Source organism: Abramis brama (genome assembly GCF_963993115.1).
Source record: "Abramis brama genome assembly, chromosome: 2".
Classification (NCBI taxonomy): Eukaryota; Metazoa; Chordata; class Actinopteri; order Cypriniformes; family Leuciscidae; genus Abramis; species Abramis brama.
Genome location: NC_139964.1, coordinates 5247417 through 5263743, shown reverse-complemented (window position 1 = coordinate 5263743; position 16327 = coordinate 5247417). Strand labels below are relative to the sequence as shown.

Below are 16327 nucleotides of genomic sequence, written 5' to 3'. Positions count from 1 at the left end.
CAATGCATGCTGGGAGTCATGGATGGGTTTTGTACTATGGCGGCACCCAGCATGCATTGCAGCATGTAGCTTTTCGTTTGTCACCATTGCTGAGATTCATACGCTGATTCTTCATGTCTTTAGGTGTCTTTATGATACTATAGACTGTAAGATCCTGTTCACAAATTAATTTTGAAGCACTCTTGTTTTTCAAAGCACTCATTATGTTAAGGAAGGTCTAATCTCGGGAACGCAAAAAAAAAAAAAACGGAAAAGATTTACTATCTCTTAGTGTTGTGATCCCATGAGGTCAGAAAATTGCGCTAAAACACTCACCGAGTTTTTATTACTTGTTTAGAGTAAAGTCAGAGTTATCAACAGGCCTCCCTCAACTAATATACAGTATCACTTACATTTTAAATTTGTTTCTCACACAAAGCTGTCGTATTACTTCAGAATAAGTGAAATATTACTCACCAATCATATGGACGTCCTCTATGGCACTTTGTGGAAATTATGAATTAAAATGGCAGATAAACCTTAATTTTAAAGAAAGTACACAAAAGCAAATGTTTTGTAGTTTACTCTGAGACAAAAGCGATACTTGGTTACTCACGTAACCTCGGTTCTCTCTAGAGAGGGAACGAGTATTGCGTAAGCTTGCTTACGCTGCGGGAAAAGTCTTCTTTTCTCGAGATACTGAAGCCAAAAATTATCCTTAATTTCATATTTTGTCAACGCAGTGCAGCTGCGGGCAGCTGAGCTAGAGCGGCATACTGCACGCTCATTGGCTGCCGCGCGGCAACTGCTTAAGCCTACCAATGAGCCTGGCGTGACGTCACGCCCAATGAGGGCGCGCGCGCCCTCACGCGTCACAGCCCGCCAGAATGGGCGGCGTCAGAGCGTATATAAGGAAGGCTCGTAGGCTATATTCTCTGTTTTCTGTCGAATGAAGCGACACGAGCTATAGGCTTTAAGCACGGCAGGGAACGCAATACTCGTTCCCTCTCTAGAGAGAACCGAGGTTACGTGAGTAACCAAGTATCGTTCTCTTACGAGAGGTTCTCTCGTATTGCGTAAGCTTGCTTACGCTGCGGGAACCCCTTGTCCACGCCGTGCGCGCCTAACGATCACATATGACTCTTTATGAAAAGCATAGAGGTGAAATGACAGGTGGCCAGCGGTGCGGGCCAACACATGTTCATAAGCACACCTAGGGAACACAAGAACGGTACGGCCGGTCTATGCATACTGATACCCTGAGCGTGCAGCTCAACAGACAAGCTAATCGATAATACAGCCTGCGCACATGAGCAGGACATGAACACGACTAGACTGACAGAAGTTTAGCCTGCAGGGCGGGAACTTCCAGGTTATAAAACCTAACAAATGTAGAGGGGGACGCCCAGCCCGCCGCCATACAAATGTCATGAATGGAAATCCCGCTGGACCATGCCCACGATGAGGCCATGCCTCTGGTGGAATGAGCCCGTATGCCCAACGGACATTGCAGGTCTTTTGACGCATATGCTGCTGCAATAGCATCCACTATCCATCTGGATAGCGTCTGTTTCGAGGCGGCGCGACCCTTAGCGCGCCCTCCAAACGAGACGAAAAGCTGCTCTGAGAGCCTGAAGGCTGTAGAGCGCATGACATAACACCTTAACGCCCTGACCGGGCAAAGGCGGTTAACACCCTCCTCGCTGCCGGATGACGGCAGGGCCGATAGGGTAATGACTTGAGCCCTAAAGGGAGTACCTAACACTTTGGGGACATAACCGTGCTTCGGTTTGAGAATGGCTAACGAGTCGTTAGGTCCAAACTCGAGGCACGACGCGCTGACGGACAGCGCATGCAAATCACCCACTCGTTTGACTGAAGCCAGAGCTAGCAGAAAAACGGTTTTAAGCGTCAAGTATTTCAACTCCACAGAGTCCAAAGGCTCGAATGGATGCACTTTTAGGGACTCTAGGACCAGAGACAGGTCCCAAATAGGGACTGACGGGGGCCGAGGAGGGTTCATCCTCCTGGCCCCGCGCAGAAAGCGGGTAATGAGTTCGTTCCTGCCCAGCGAGCGGCCGCGCACCGAATCGGCGAACGCTGCTATGGCCGAAAAACCTCTGCCACTGAGCGTTCTCGCTCGCGGCGAAGAGGTCGATCTCCGCTTCGCCGAAACGACGCCAAAGCGTTTGGACCGTCTGGCGGTGTAGAGACCATTCCCCCGGGGGAACGTTGTCCCTGGACAGTCTGTCCGGGCCGTCGTTCAGACGACCGGGTACATGAGCTGCCCTTAGGGAGCGCAGCGGGCCCTGAGCCCAGGATAGGAGGCGCTCTGTGAGAGCGCGCAGGGTTCTGGATCTGATTCCGCCCTGGCGGTTCACGTAAGACACCACTGACATGTTGTCCGAGCGAACTAGCACATGGTGTCCCCGTAGAAGCGGTAGAAAGTGCTTCAGCGCTTTCTCGACCGCCAGCATCTCTAGACAGTTTATGTGAAGGCTTTTCTCCGTATTCGACCATGGGCCGCAAATCGGACTGCCCTCGTGAGTCGCTCCCCAACCCATGTTGGACGCGTCTGTCGAGACCACTTTGCGGTGTGCGATGACCCCCATCGTCACTCCCCGCTGATACCATTCGGCCGCCAGCCAGGGCTGCAGGGCTGAGACACAGCGCTGAGTCACTCTGACTGGTGCACGGCCCGAAAACCATGCATTGCGGGGCACTTCCGACTTTAGCCAGCATTGAAGCGGGCGCATTCGAAGTAAACCCAGCTGCAGGACCGCTGCGGCTGACGCCATATGGCCCAAAAGCCTCTGAAAGGTTTTCAGGGGAAAAACTTTCCCCACTTGAATGGAAGTGGCGAGGTGTCGAACACAGCATGCGCGCTGTGTTGATAATCTGGCCGTCATCGCCGCCGAATCCAGATCTATACCCAGAAAAGTGATAGACTGGCTGGGGGTTAGAGAGCTCTTGTCCCAGTTCACGGAAAGACCCAGGCTTTCCAAATGACCGAGAAGCGCTGTCTTGTGAGAAACTAGTTCCTCTGTTGAGTGCGCTATAATGAGCCAATCGTCCAGATAGTTCAGAATTCGCATTCCCTTCGATCTCAGGGGTGCGAGAGCCGCATCCATGCACTTCGTAAATGTACGGGGTGCCAGGGACAGGCCGAACGGCAGGACGGTGTACTGATATACCTGACCGTCGAATCTCAAGAATGGCCTGTGACGGGGTATAATCTGAATCTGAAAATACGCGTCTTTCAGATCGAGAGAGATGAACCAGTCCCCCGGGCGAATCTGCGCGAGGATTTGACTGGTCGTGAGCATTTTGAACGGTCGTTTCACGAGCACTTTGTTCAAATGTCTCAGATCTAATATAGGTCTGAGCGCTCCGCCTTTCTTGGGTACGAGGAAATAACGGCTGTATAAGCCTGCCTCGGTAACCGGCGGGTGAACTCGTTCTATCGCCCCTTTGTGCAGCAAATTCGCTATTTCTGCGTGAAGCAGATGAGCTGCATCCGGCTTCACTTGAGTCTCGACCCGGGCGCGAAAGCGCGGGGGGCGGCGAGCGAATTGAAGCGAATAGCCCTTTATCACTGTGTTTAGTACCCACTTCGACACTCCCGGAATAGCTTTCCATGCATTCGCACTCATAGCTAGGGGTCGAATCGCCTCCGGGTCCCGCCCGCCGCACAGCGCGGGACAAGGAGCCTGTGGCGGTATGTGCGCGAGTCGCGCAGTGGCAGTGAGGGGAGACGGGGGCTCGCTGATAGCGGCAGCCGGCTGAGTGATGCTGTGAGAGAGCGTTGAGTGTGACGGCTCGCGGCGCGGAAGCGGGGCGGGCTCGTGAGTGTTCACATGAGAGTGTGCGTGCTGTGTAGCGGGCACAGGGCTCTTTATTAACACACAGCCGGTGACGGATTGCTCTGGACCCCGAATGTGTGAGACAGAGCGAGCACTGTGTAGGTGTGAGCACTGGGGCGTGGGCACGTGACCTACAACTAACACTCGAGCGGCCGTAGCGCGCTTTATGTGAGTGCACTCTGTGGGGTACACAGGGGAGATTGTGCTTGTGTGTAGCAATGAACACTGGGACGTGGGCATGTTTACTACACTCATAACACTGACGGCGTGAGCCGAATGACCAGATTTTACACTCTTTATTTGATTTATCTGGGTCGCCGTAAAAACGGCGTTTGTGTGCAGGCGAGAGAGTTGAGAAACTGGCTCGTTGGCTGCGGTGGACACTACTGCAGTAGCCTTTATCAAGGGGACTGGCAGAGGGATACAAGTTAGCTTTGACGGCGGTCCGGCCGCGGCGGGACTCAACCGTCTTTTCCTCTCGACGAGTGCTAGGAGGACTTCGCAGGCTCGGGTTTCAGCGAAACTCTAGGCCGGGGACCCCGCGGGGGTAGCGGCCTGTGCTGGCTGGTGGAGCGGGACCTGGGTCGGCCGCGCTGGCGCTGCTGCGAAGCTGGAGGTCGAGACGGGCGCTGCATGGAGCTGCGTGCAGGAGGCTGAGTGTTAGAGCGGCCTGCAGCGGAGCTCGAGCGGCGGGGCAGAAAGAGGTTCATGGCCTGTGACGCCTTCTGTACTTCAGAGAAGCGGTCCACGAGGCCACTCACCGCAGGGCCGAAGAGACCGGTGGGTGAGAGCGGGGCGTTGAGAAACACGGACCGCTCTTGTTCCCCCATGTCGGCTAGCGTTAGCCAGAGGTGGCGCTCTATGACGGTCAGCGAAGCCATGGAACGTCCGATAGCTTGGGCCGCTGTCTTCGTCGTGCGAAGGGAGAGATCCGTCGCACTGCGCAGGTCGGTCAAGGCAGACTTATCCAGTTCTCCCTCGTCGAGCTGGCGGAGGAGGTCGGCTTGGAGAACTTGAAGGACCGCCATTGTGTGCAGGGCTGAGGCGGCTTGCCCAGCGGCGGAGAAAGCGCGGCTGACAAACGCCGAAGTAGTCCTGCAGGCCTTAGACGGGAGGGCAGTCTTTGAACGCCATCTAGCGGATGGGGGGCAAAGATGCGCTGCAACCGCCTGTTCGACCGGTGGGATCCGGTCATACCCCCTCTCCGTGGCTCCATCCACGCGGGAAAGAGCTGATGAGGCCGGAGAGCGGAGTCTGGCCGAAACTGGAGCATTCCACGATTTAGCAAGCTCCTCGTGAAGCTCCGGTAGAAAAGGCGCTGGTCTGGACGCTGGAGCTTGTCGACTGGCGGGCAGGAAGCATCCGTCGAGCCTGTTGGGCGGGGACACCGCTGGCGGAGACCATTCGAGGCCCAGGCGCTCGACTGCCAAAGTGAGAAGCTCGGCGTCCACACTGGCGTGAGTCCTGCTGGACGCTCTGGTGGAGGAGGCGGAGCGGACAGAACCGGACCATCCCTCGCTGTCCGACGCCATTAATGAGCACGTGTCCAGTAGCGCGTTGTCATCCGCTTCATCCCCTGAGGCGACGGCATCAAGGGCGAGAGCCGTCGGCTGCGCGTCGGGAAGCGGGGGCGGAGAAGGAGAGAGCGAGGCTCGCGGGAGAGGCTCCGGCGAGGCCCTGGCTCGAGTCTCGGGCTCCGGTGGTCGTTGAGAGGGGCGTTTCTTCTTTCGCGGCCCAACGACGGTTGGAGCAGGCTCTGTGAAGAAGGCGAGACGAGCCCGCAGGGTCGACATCGGCAGCTCTTCACAGAAGGTGCAGCCGCCCGTGGAAAGCGCGACGGCTGCGTGGTCCCGGCCCAGGCAGAGAGCGCAGATAAGATGGCGGTCTCTGTCGCTGAGCGTAAAGCGGCATGAGCCGCACGTGGTGCGAGGCATTTGCAACAACGCCTCCGCTCTTTTAGATAGTGCTGCGGAAGCAAAACACACAGAAAAGAGCTTTTGCAAAGAAGGATATCGCCGGATAGCTGAGCTGGCACGGCAGGCTGAAGGCGGCGAAGATTCGTCCGGCTTCCTCAGGCTGTCCTAAGCTGGCTCGTTAGCTGTTCCTTGCAGGACAACGGCGACGGCTTCCTCTCAGAGTTCAGCGATGCGAGTGCTTCGCTGAAAAGACAGAAATCAGAGAATATAGCCTACGAGCCTTCCTTATATACGCTCTGACGCCGCCCATTCTGGCGGGCTGTGACGCGCGAGGGCGCGCGCGCCCTCATTGGGCGTGACGTCACGCCAGGCTCACTGGTAGGCTTAAGCAGTTGCCGCGCGGCAGCCAATGAGCGTGCAGTATGCCGCTCTAGCTCAGCTGCCCGCAGCTGCACTGCGTTGACAAAATATGAAATTAAGGATAATTTTTGGCTTCAGTATCTCGAGAAAAGAAGACTTTTCCCGCAGCGTAAGCAAGCTTACGCAATACGAGAGAACCTCTCGTAAGAGAACTATAATTTTCAGAAACGAGCACCTTGAAACCCATTTTCAAAAGTTTTGCGTTTTCAGGCCCAGAACACTGTTGTTGTGTAAATGAACAGTGAAAAGGCATACAAAGTTTTCAGTTTTTAGTTGAAAACTGCGTCATGTAAATGTCCCAAAAATCTATTGCTTTTTATGCTGTTGTATGACAGAAGACTGTAAACTTGCAATATCAGATCTTTATTTTCTACGTTGAAAACAAACAATGAGGATTAAAGTTAAACAAAACATCTTAAAACATCTAAGCTAAACAAACTATATGTAGCAATACACCTTAATGATTACACACTTTATATCAATTCACGTTGCTTTTCAGGGCTCCACACACAAGAGATACAGTGGATATAAAAAGTCTACACACTCCTGTTGAAACAGTGATGTAAAACATGAAACAAAGATAACTCAGAGCATTTGCACATTTAATGTAAAAAATGACAACCAAAGATAAAAATAAAGAGCTTATACAAAACATCAACGGGTTCTCATTGTTGAAAGGTGAATGGAATCGTGAATCAAAGTGTTTTTGCAAAATAAAAAATAGAGTGGGAAAATATTGCCATGTCAAGATGTGCCAAACTGATAAGACTCCCATCCAAACGGAGTCCTGTGGCATTGCATAGGTTGTAATTGTTACATTAAACATGCAAAATGTCTGATATGATTTATCTTTTGTTTAAATTTTAACATAAAAAATGCCCAGTTGTTTTAAAAGGGATGTGAAGACTTTCCATTTCCGCTGTACATAAAGGAATTTGCAAGCGGACATTTTTGTTGCTCTGTGTCCCAAACACTACGGCCTCATGTTTGGCTGAAAGAAAGAAACAATGAAGAGAAAAATAATGAGAGTAAGTGAATGAATATAGAAGTAATACTGTTTTTTTTTTTTTTTATGTTTTTTTATATTTGTTATATGCTTATAGACATTTGATATTCAGTGAATAGTGTGAAAAGCTCAGTTAAAACACTTACTGTTGCATTCTCATACACAGGTTCACTTAACTCATCACCAGAAGCTTCACGTCTGCTATAATGATTTCTGGACTGACTCATCTTTTCCATAACAAAAAAGAAAAAAACACAGAATAGAGAAAAAATGCATGAATAATGTCTTTCAACACCCACTAGATAAAAGTCACGACTACATTCAGGACTTCAGTCTGAGTGCAGTTCATTTACCTGATTAGTAAACTACTGATAACCAAAATCATTTTTCTCACCTGAGATTTGAGTGTGTCGTTTCTCTTTTTCATCCGCTTGCTTACCCTTGAAAACCAATTCATGTGATGTGATCAGATTTTAGCGTATATTTTAAAAAATCTATATTAGTGTCACATTTTCTTCTAAGAAAGTTTTTCCCTTCATCATTTCTCCCCCCCCCCCCCCCCCCCCCAACTATCCAACTTGAACTGAAATCAATATGTGTAGAAACACCCATTTAGCCTGAAAACTGAGTCTTTACTTAATACTTCTTGTTTCTGAAAAGAGGTTAAGACAGTACAAGTAACTGCAGTCAAATATTGCAAACATCTTACCAAATTAGCACCATGGTAATGATCATTGCAGCTCCACAAACCACTCCAATGGATATGTATAATATCACCAAACATCCTATAGCTGAGACAAAAAGTATGACATCCGAAAAGATTAATTTACTTCACTTTAGAGTGAGTAATTTAAAGTGATAGTTCAGACAAAATCTGTCATCATTTACTCACCCTGAAGTTGTTCCAAACCTGTATGAATGTCTTTGTTATGCTTCATAGAGGTTTAGAACAACTTGAGGGTGAGTAAACGATGACATAATTTTCATTTTTGGGTGAACTATCACTTTAAGTTTATGAGCTGTTCCATTAACAGTCACAGTTACAGCGTCTGATCTCTGAGATCCATGTTGATTGTGAGCCTGACAGTAGAAGCGTCCACTCTGTAGTGCACTGAAACTCTGTCCAGATCCAACAGCTGAGGTTTCATTCTCCTTAAACCAGCTGAAGTTCAGAGCAGGAGGGTTTGAATGACTTACTCAATTTTAGTTGGAATAAACACCAAAAAAAAAAAAAAAAAAAAAAAAAAAATGCATGGCAGTAGACTTATTACTAACCAGATTGATTTTATTTCTGTCATTCATCTACAGAAGTTCTTATTGAAAATGAACAGAGGTTTAGATGTTAATGTTTGGTTGAAAATGTTTTTATTGACATAAATATACGGTTACTGCAGTCCAAGAAAAATGTATGTTAAAAAGTCAATTAAAGCAAACACGGATCACCATAATGGTGACTTCAAACCAACCTATTATATCAACATTTAACAACAAAACCTCTGTTAATTCTCAATAAGAACTTTTGTAGATGTCTGACAGAAATAAAGTCAGTCTGGTTAGTAATAAGTGAAGCTGGTAATGCTGTTTGTGGAGTTGTTTAATCCTCCTCTGCTGAGATCTTCACAGATTTAAAGTCCGCATGAACCGGAAGTTGCAAACGACTTTTCTCCAGTGTTGTGACGTATTTCCCAGTGAAAAGGAATATTGAACAGAGGGCAGGGTTTTACTCTAGCGCTCCTCCTCTCCATCTCTCACTCATAGCAGACTAACGGTTTGAGGGGAGTGGTTAAGCGTTTCCCAAACCAAGCCGTCAAACATACGTCATCAGGGAAGGTCCTCCAATGCAGAGGGGAGGGGCATTTTCAGATTTTGATTAAAGATTACGAAGCCAAAAAATTTTTTTGTGTGGATTGACTTGCATTGATGAATTGTTCACCACAAAACGATCAATTTAGGCAAACAAAGTAAATATGGTCAATTCTGATTTCATGTGGACTTTAATGTGCATTTCACCCTTTTTGCAGTGCAGTGTTTATTCCAACCAAATTGTCAAACAAACGTTGGGTTTAGACGTCAACCTGAATTAAATTTTTAACCTAAATATGACATCTGATGTTGGATTAGTTGGAGACTAACATCTTCCTGAAGTCACATTGACATACTGTGCTTGCTGGGGATTTATGTAATAGTACACAGCAAAAGTGTTCATGTGTGTGCACACTATTATAGTCTTAAAGTACCATTGAAGCAGTGTTGAAGTTAATGAGATAATTAAGTGACGACTGAGCATTAATGATTAACACCTGCTGTTAACAAGCAGAATTACTGAAGTAAAGAGAAACACAAGACAGGTTTTTGGCGAGATCGCCGACAAATGCCCGAAATCATAAGCAAATCAGTGCTCGTTCACGTGAGTGATGATCACGCAGTGTGAATTATCAAAGACACGATCTGGGAAAGGTGATGATACGTCATCGATGCCCCTGAGATATTTGGCATACATAACATCTGGACCTGTCTGCGATTCAAAATCCTGCTGTGTGAATGTGTTCTGACTGAAAACTACACCGCCGTTGATCTGCAGCCAATGAGAGCGCAAGATACAGGACAGCGGGAAGTTCGGGGAGGAGTTATAGACCAGAATATCAGTATTTTAATATATATATTTACAATTATATCAGACAGAAACAAAGCGCAAACATTACATAAATTACATAAATCTTATTTGTTTAAATTATGTATGACTGACATATATGAATCAGAATCACATTAATTTATGTTAAAACTATGTAATCCAAATGGATGGAAATTATTTATGAAATTCAAATACATAAATCTTAAATTTAGACATTAATGTTTTTTTTTGGTTGGTTGTTTGTTTGTTTGTTTTGAGTGCTGGTGCTGCAGCTCAGAGTCACTGAATCTCCCACCCAAATCTGACCAGCCTAACTAATGGACACTGAGACATGGCTGCCAGGAGGCTTGCCCCGGTACCTGCTCTGCTATTATGTTTTGCAAGTTTGTCTGTGTTATATGTGAGGGAAACATAATGCATTACATCAAATAGTCATGAGGAGCTGTTACATATCGGAGAATATAATGGAGACGAGTGGTCTCCAGGTTCAGGAGACGGCCCTACCGGCCCCCACTACCGGCTCTGATCTTATCCAACGTGGGATCCCTTAAAAATAAAATGGATGAACTTCAGCTTTTAACACAAATGGACAGGAATTGCAGTGACTGCTCAGCCTTCTGCTTTACCGAGACATGGCTGGATCAGTCGGTTCCTGATGAGGCGGTAACCCCCCCTGGCTTCACTATCTTCAGAGCTGACAGGTCAGTCAAACTATCCCTCAAATCTAAAGGAGGGGGTATTTCTCTCATGGTAAATCAGCGCTGGTGTAACAATTCAACAATCCTTCATCGTTACTGCTCTCCCGATCTTGAATTCATCAGTTTGAAATGCAGACCATATTACCTCCCGAGAGAATTCGCTTCAATTATACTAATCTGCGTTTACGTTCCACCACAAGCTAACGCTAACACAGCCATTAGCGATCTCTCCCAACACATCTAGTCTGTTGAAAACTCCAACCCTGATACGTCTGTCATCGTGTAAGGTGATTTCAACCACACAAACCTGTCATCTGAACTCCCAAACTACAAGCAACAAGTCACTTGCCACAGCAGAGAAAGCAAAAACACTGGATCACTGCTACATCTCAGTTTCAAATGCTTACCGGGCATTCCCGAGGGCTCCACTGGGGAGGTCTGACCATCCAGTGTTGCTCCTCATTCAGAAGTACAGAAAAAAAAGCTTAAATCCATTAAGAAAACATCCAAATCTGTAAGGTCCTGGTTCATAGATGCCATTGAAATGCTTTGAGGGTGTTTCGAATGCACGAATTGGGACATATTCAGTGCAGCTTGTGACTCCCTCTGCGAACTGATACTGTGACGTCATACATCAAGTTCTGCGAGGAAATGTGCATCCCCACCAAAACAGTGACATTCTATGGCAATAAAAAAACATGGTTCTCCAAAGACTTACATCTCTTACGCAAAGAAAAGAACTGGGCGTACAAAAGTGGAGACAAGAGTCAATACAGAACAGCCAAATATAAACTACGAGCTGCAATAAGGAGAACAAAGCACAGTTATGGAACGAAACTGGAACAACAATTCTCATCAAGCAGCTCAAGATCAATATGGAAAAATCTTAAGGACATTACAGACTACAAAAAACACCCCATCTACCCTCTTAACAGTGATCCAAGTCTCCCCAACATATTAAATAACTTTTATGCAAGATTTGAAAAACCTACCTCACCAGTCACTCCCCCCGACCCCATTCCGACACCACCCTTCTGCATCCAGGAGGAATCGGTGAGAACTACATTTAAAAAGGCTTAAAATCAGGAAAGCAGCAGGGCCGGATGGGATCAGCCCTGCTTTGCTTAGCCATTGTGCAGCTCAATTGGCGCCTTTTTTTCACCATTTTTAACATCTCATTAAACCAATGTACAGTCCCACAATGCTTTAAATGCTCCATCATTATTCCTGTGCAAAAGTCCTTAAAGATCACCTGCCTCAATGACTTCAGACCAGTTGCCCTAACATCTGTGGTAAAGCATTTGAACGGATTATTCTGGCATACCTGAAATCCTGCACTTCCTTGCTGATGGACTCGATTCGATATCGATTCGCCTACCAAGCCAACCGGTCCATTGAGGATGCAATCAGCATAGCACTCCACCATACCTTGCAACATCTGGAATCACCAAACACCTACACACGCATCCTGCTCATAGACTTTAGTTCCACCTTTAACACTATTAACACATTTAAACTCTTTACCACACTCTTGGACATGAACATTGACCCAGCCATATGCCACTGGATAAGGAGCTTCCTGTGGAATAGATCACAGAGGGTGAAGGTTAATAACATAACCTCACACCCTCTCACCCTCAGTACAGGAGCTCCTCAGGGCTGTGTTCTCTCCCCTTGGCTCTTTTCCATTTATACAGCATACTTTACATCCATGTGAAAACAATAAAGTATGCGGACGACAAAACCATCTCAGACAATGATGAAACACAGTACCGCATGGTCGTGGACCAAGCTGTAAATTGGTGTTCGAACAATGACCTCCAGCTCAACACAGCCAAAACCCAGGAACTCATTGTGGACTTTAGATGTAGGCCATTTCCCAAAACACCCATACAAATAAATGGCAATCCAATCACCATCACTAACTCCTTTAAATTCCTTGGAACACACATTAGCAATAACCTGAAGTGGACAACTAACACTAATCACATCATTGCAAAAGCTCAACAAAGACTTTACTTCCTCAGGCAGCTTAAAAAATACCGGATCAAACATCAGCTCCTTGTTCTGTTCTATTCCGTTATCATCGAGTCCATCATTACATCATCAATAACAGTATGGTATGGTAGCCAAACAGAAAAAACTACAGCAGACTGGCAACAAAGCATCTAAGATCATAGGGAAACCACTGCCCTCAGTCGATTCCCTCTATACACATCGGACTGTAAAGCGTGCAAAGAAAATCATCTCCGACCCCTCACATCCAGCGCACCACCTCTTTCAGCTCCTTCCCTCAGGGAGGTGCTACAGGTCACTCTCTACCAAGACCAAACGCTTCACAAACAGCTTTTTCCCCATAGCCATCAGGACTCTGAACTCCTCTCTTTAGTTTAGTTTGTCCTCTCATACACTACACATGGTCATTCACCCACTGTATCTTGTATTGTTACATGTTGTGAAGTATATTGTCTATTTGTTGTTTGTAATGTATGATGATGTAGAGCTTAAACATACTGTACCGAAAACAAATTCCACTGGCATTGTCGTGTGGCTAAATAAACAATCTAATCTAATCTAATTAAGGGTCTAAAAAATATTACCAAACTTATTGTGGCAAAGATCATGAACCATTTGTGTGCTACTAATATGTACTTACACTCACCTAAAGGATTATTAGGAACACCTGTTCAATTTCTCATTAATGCAATTATCTAATCAACCAATCACATGGCAGTTGCTTCAATGCATTTAGGGGTGTGGTCCTGGTCAAGACAATCTCCTGAACTCCAAACTGAATGTCAGAATGGGAAAGAAAGGTGATTTAAGCAATTTTGAGCGTGGCATGGTTGTTGATGCCAGACGGGCCGGTCTGAGTATTTCACAATCTGCTCAGTTACTGGGATTTTCACGCACAACCATTTCTAGGGTTTACAAAGAATGGTGTGAAAAGGGAAAAACATCCAGTATGCGGCAGTCCTGTGGGCGAAAATGCCTTGTTGATGCTAGAGGTCAGAGGAGAATGGGCCGACTGATTCAAGCTGATAGAAGAGCAACTTTGACTGAAATAACCACTCGTTACAACCGAGGTATGCAGCAAAGCATTTGTGAAGCCACAACACGCACAACCTTGAGGCGGATGGGCTACAACAGCAGAAGACCCCACCGGGTACCACTCATCTCCACTACAAATAGGAAAAAGAGGCTACAATTTGCACGAGCTCCCCAAAATTGGACAGTTGAAGACTGGAAAAATGTTGCCTGGTCTGATGAGTCTCGATTTCTGTTGAGACATTCAGATGGTAGAGTCAGAATTTGGCGTAAACAGAATGAGAACATGGATCCATCATGCCTTGTTACCACTGTGCAGGCTGGTGGTGGTGGTGTAATGGTGTGGGGGATGTTTTCTTGGCACACTTTAGGCCCCTTAGTGCCAATTGGGCATCGTTTAAATGCCACGGCCTACCTGAGCATTGTTTCTGACCATGTCCATCCCTTTATGACCACCATGTACCCATCCTCTGATGGCTACTTCCAGCAGGATAATGCACCATGTCACAAAGCTTGAATCATTTCAAATTGGTTTCTTGAACATGACAATGAGTTCACTGTACTAAATGGCCCCCACAGTCACCAGATCTCAATCCAATAGAGCATCTTTGGGATGTGGTGGAACGGGAGCTTCGTGCCCTGGATGTGCATCCCACAAATCTCCATCAACTGCAAGATGCTATCCTATCAATATGGGCCAACATTTCTAAAGAATACTTTCAGCACATTGTTGAATCAATGCCACATAGAATTAAGGCAGTTCTGAAGGCGAAAGGGGGTCAAACACAGTATTAGTATGGTGTTCCTAATAATCCTTTAGGTGAGTGTATATCATCATCAACATACTGGAATGTTCTAGAGCATCTTGTGTTTTATTTTAAACTTACACTTGACGTTTAAAGTCACAGCATCAGAGTATTTCTCCCCATGTTCATTGATGGACTTGCACTTGTATTCTCCACTGTCATCAGAGCTGATCATTGAGATGCTGTAGTTTCTTCCAGATCCTACAATCGTTCCTCCTTTAATCCAGCTGATTTCTGCAGGAGGGTTTGAGTCACTGCTGCAACTCAGAGTCACTGAATCTCCCTCCACTATTACACAACATGGACTCACCCCAACAAAAGTGTATTGTGGAGGATCTAGAAGAAAATGTGTTATTTTTAGTGGTTTTTTTTTTTGCAATTTAAAACTGTTTGTACCACAGTAGAGATTAAGAAACCATGTCATCACACTGTTTGTATTCTTAATGGCGCAATAAGTGTAAATCTATCTGTAAATTTGTGCTTAAGTGGCAAACTGTCCCGCAGTTTTGATTTGAACTAGTCACACAGTTAAATCTCTGGAGTTAAATTAACACTGCTCAGCGTTCATGTGGGATCCACCAGCAGGGTGTTAAAAGAGACTTTGGATGAAAGTGTCTGCTGTATGAATAATTGTACATGTAGCAAATGTATTTTCTTTGCTATAAGTGTAAATGGTGTTCATACTTCTGAAAGTCATACTGGGTGTATCTGATCATAATTATTAAAATCATAAATGGATGCTGCATCAATGGGACCTTAATTGTCTCTATCCCTACCCCTACCCCTACACCTACCCTTAACCCAAACCATTTTATTTCTCATACTATTTATACGCCAAAAATAGTTTTCGTGTGCATATGATACGCACTTTATGGCGTGTAATACGCATGCACTCCATAACCCTAATCCTACCCAAGGAGTTTACAGTGCGTTTCATTTGCACGCAAAAACAATTTTTGCCGTATAAATGGCACGAGAAATAAAATTTGTGCTATAGATACGCACTTTCATGAGATCGTGTTGGCTGATCAGTAAAGGTCCTCAAATGCCCAGGAAAGGAGCTACTTGGTTTTGCAGTCGATGTGCAGAGCCTGTCCTTTAAACTTGGTCAGTCATGCAAAAAGCAGTTGTAAAAAGCCAGGCTGTGTGATGGTGGCAGTGGCTCGTACTTAGTGTAAATAGACACTCAATATCTTTATTGATAAAAAAAAAATATATATAAACAAAATATATAGTTATTAAAATATGACTGAATTCATACTTACACATGACATTGAGATAACCAGCAGGATAGATGTGAGTGTGTCCGTCTACAGCACAGCTATATCTGCCTGAATCCTCTCTTCTGACTGGATTGATGGAGAGTTTGTTACTGAATTGATTCTCAGTTAATATCTTCTGTGAGTTTCTGTACCAGATGAATGTTGCTCTGTCAGTCACAGTGCAGCTGCTTTTACACGTCAGATTGACTGAATCTCCCTCTGTCACTCTCTCAGGAGTCTCGACATGAAGATCTGAACACAACACACACATTATATCTAGTGCAATACACTGATTATTATTCAACATAATGCACAGAAGAAGAGATAAACCTCATCAAAGTCACCTGTGACAGTAAGAGTCACTCCAGGTTTACCAATCCATCTTCCTCCTGTTATATTAGTGATGAATCTGAAATAGTAGATGTGTTCATCCTTCTGTGTCACATAACTCAATCTGACGGTGCAGTTCTGCTGTTTATCTCCCAGATACTGAAGCCTCTGACTGTATTCAGGGTCCTCAGACAGATCTGGAGGATTTACATCATCTGCAGGGCCTTTGGTCCAGAACACCTTCTCGATCTGATGTCCAGTAGGGTATGTATAATTGCATCTCATTATCACTGTTGAGTCCTTTAGTGCACAGATGCGTGAATGACTGTAACTCACATTCCAATTACCACTAGAAACCCCTGAAACA

General features: G+C 45.9%; 1 protein-coding gene across 1 annotated transcript in view; it reads right to left on the bottom strand.

Moving 5' to 3' along the window:
* Window positions 1-6522: 6522 nt before the first annotated feature.
* LOC311077554 (B-cell receptor CD22-like) overlaps window positions 6523-16327 on the bottom strand; it is a 34542-nt gene continuing 24737 nt past the window's right edge. Inside the window, exons 3-9 of the mRNA XM_084106088.1 lie at window positions 15975-16319; window positions 15634-15882; window positions 14450-14704; window positions 7894-7975; window positions 7579-7624; window positions 7331-7411; window positions 6523-7169 (exon numbers count right to left, since the gene is read on the bottom strand). Of these exons, the coding sequence (XP_083962214.1) occupies window positions 7152-7169; window positions 7331-7411; window positions 7579-7624; window positions 7894-7975; window positions 14450-14704; window positions 15634-15882; window positions 15975-16319 (1076 nt within the window). The 3' untranslated portion in view covers window positions 6523-7151. The remainder of the gene's footprint in view (window positions 7170-7330; window positions 7412-7578; window positions 7625-7893; window positions 7976-14449; window positions 14705-15633; window positions 15883-15974; window positions 16320-16327) is intronic.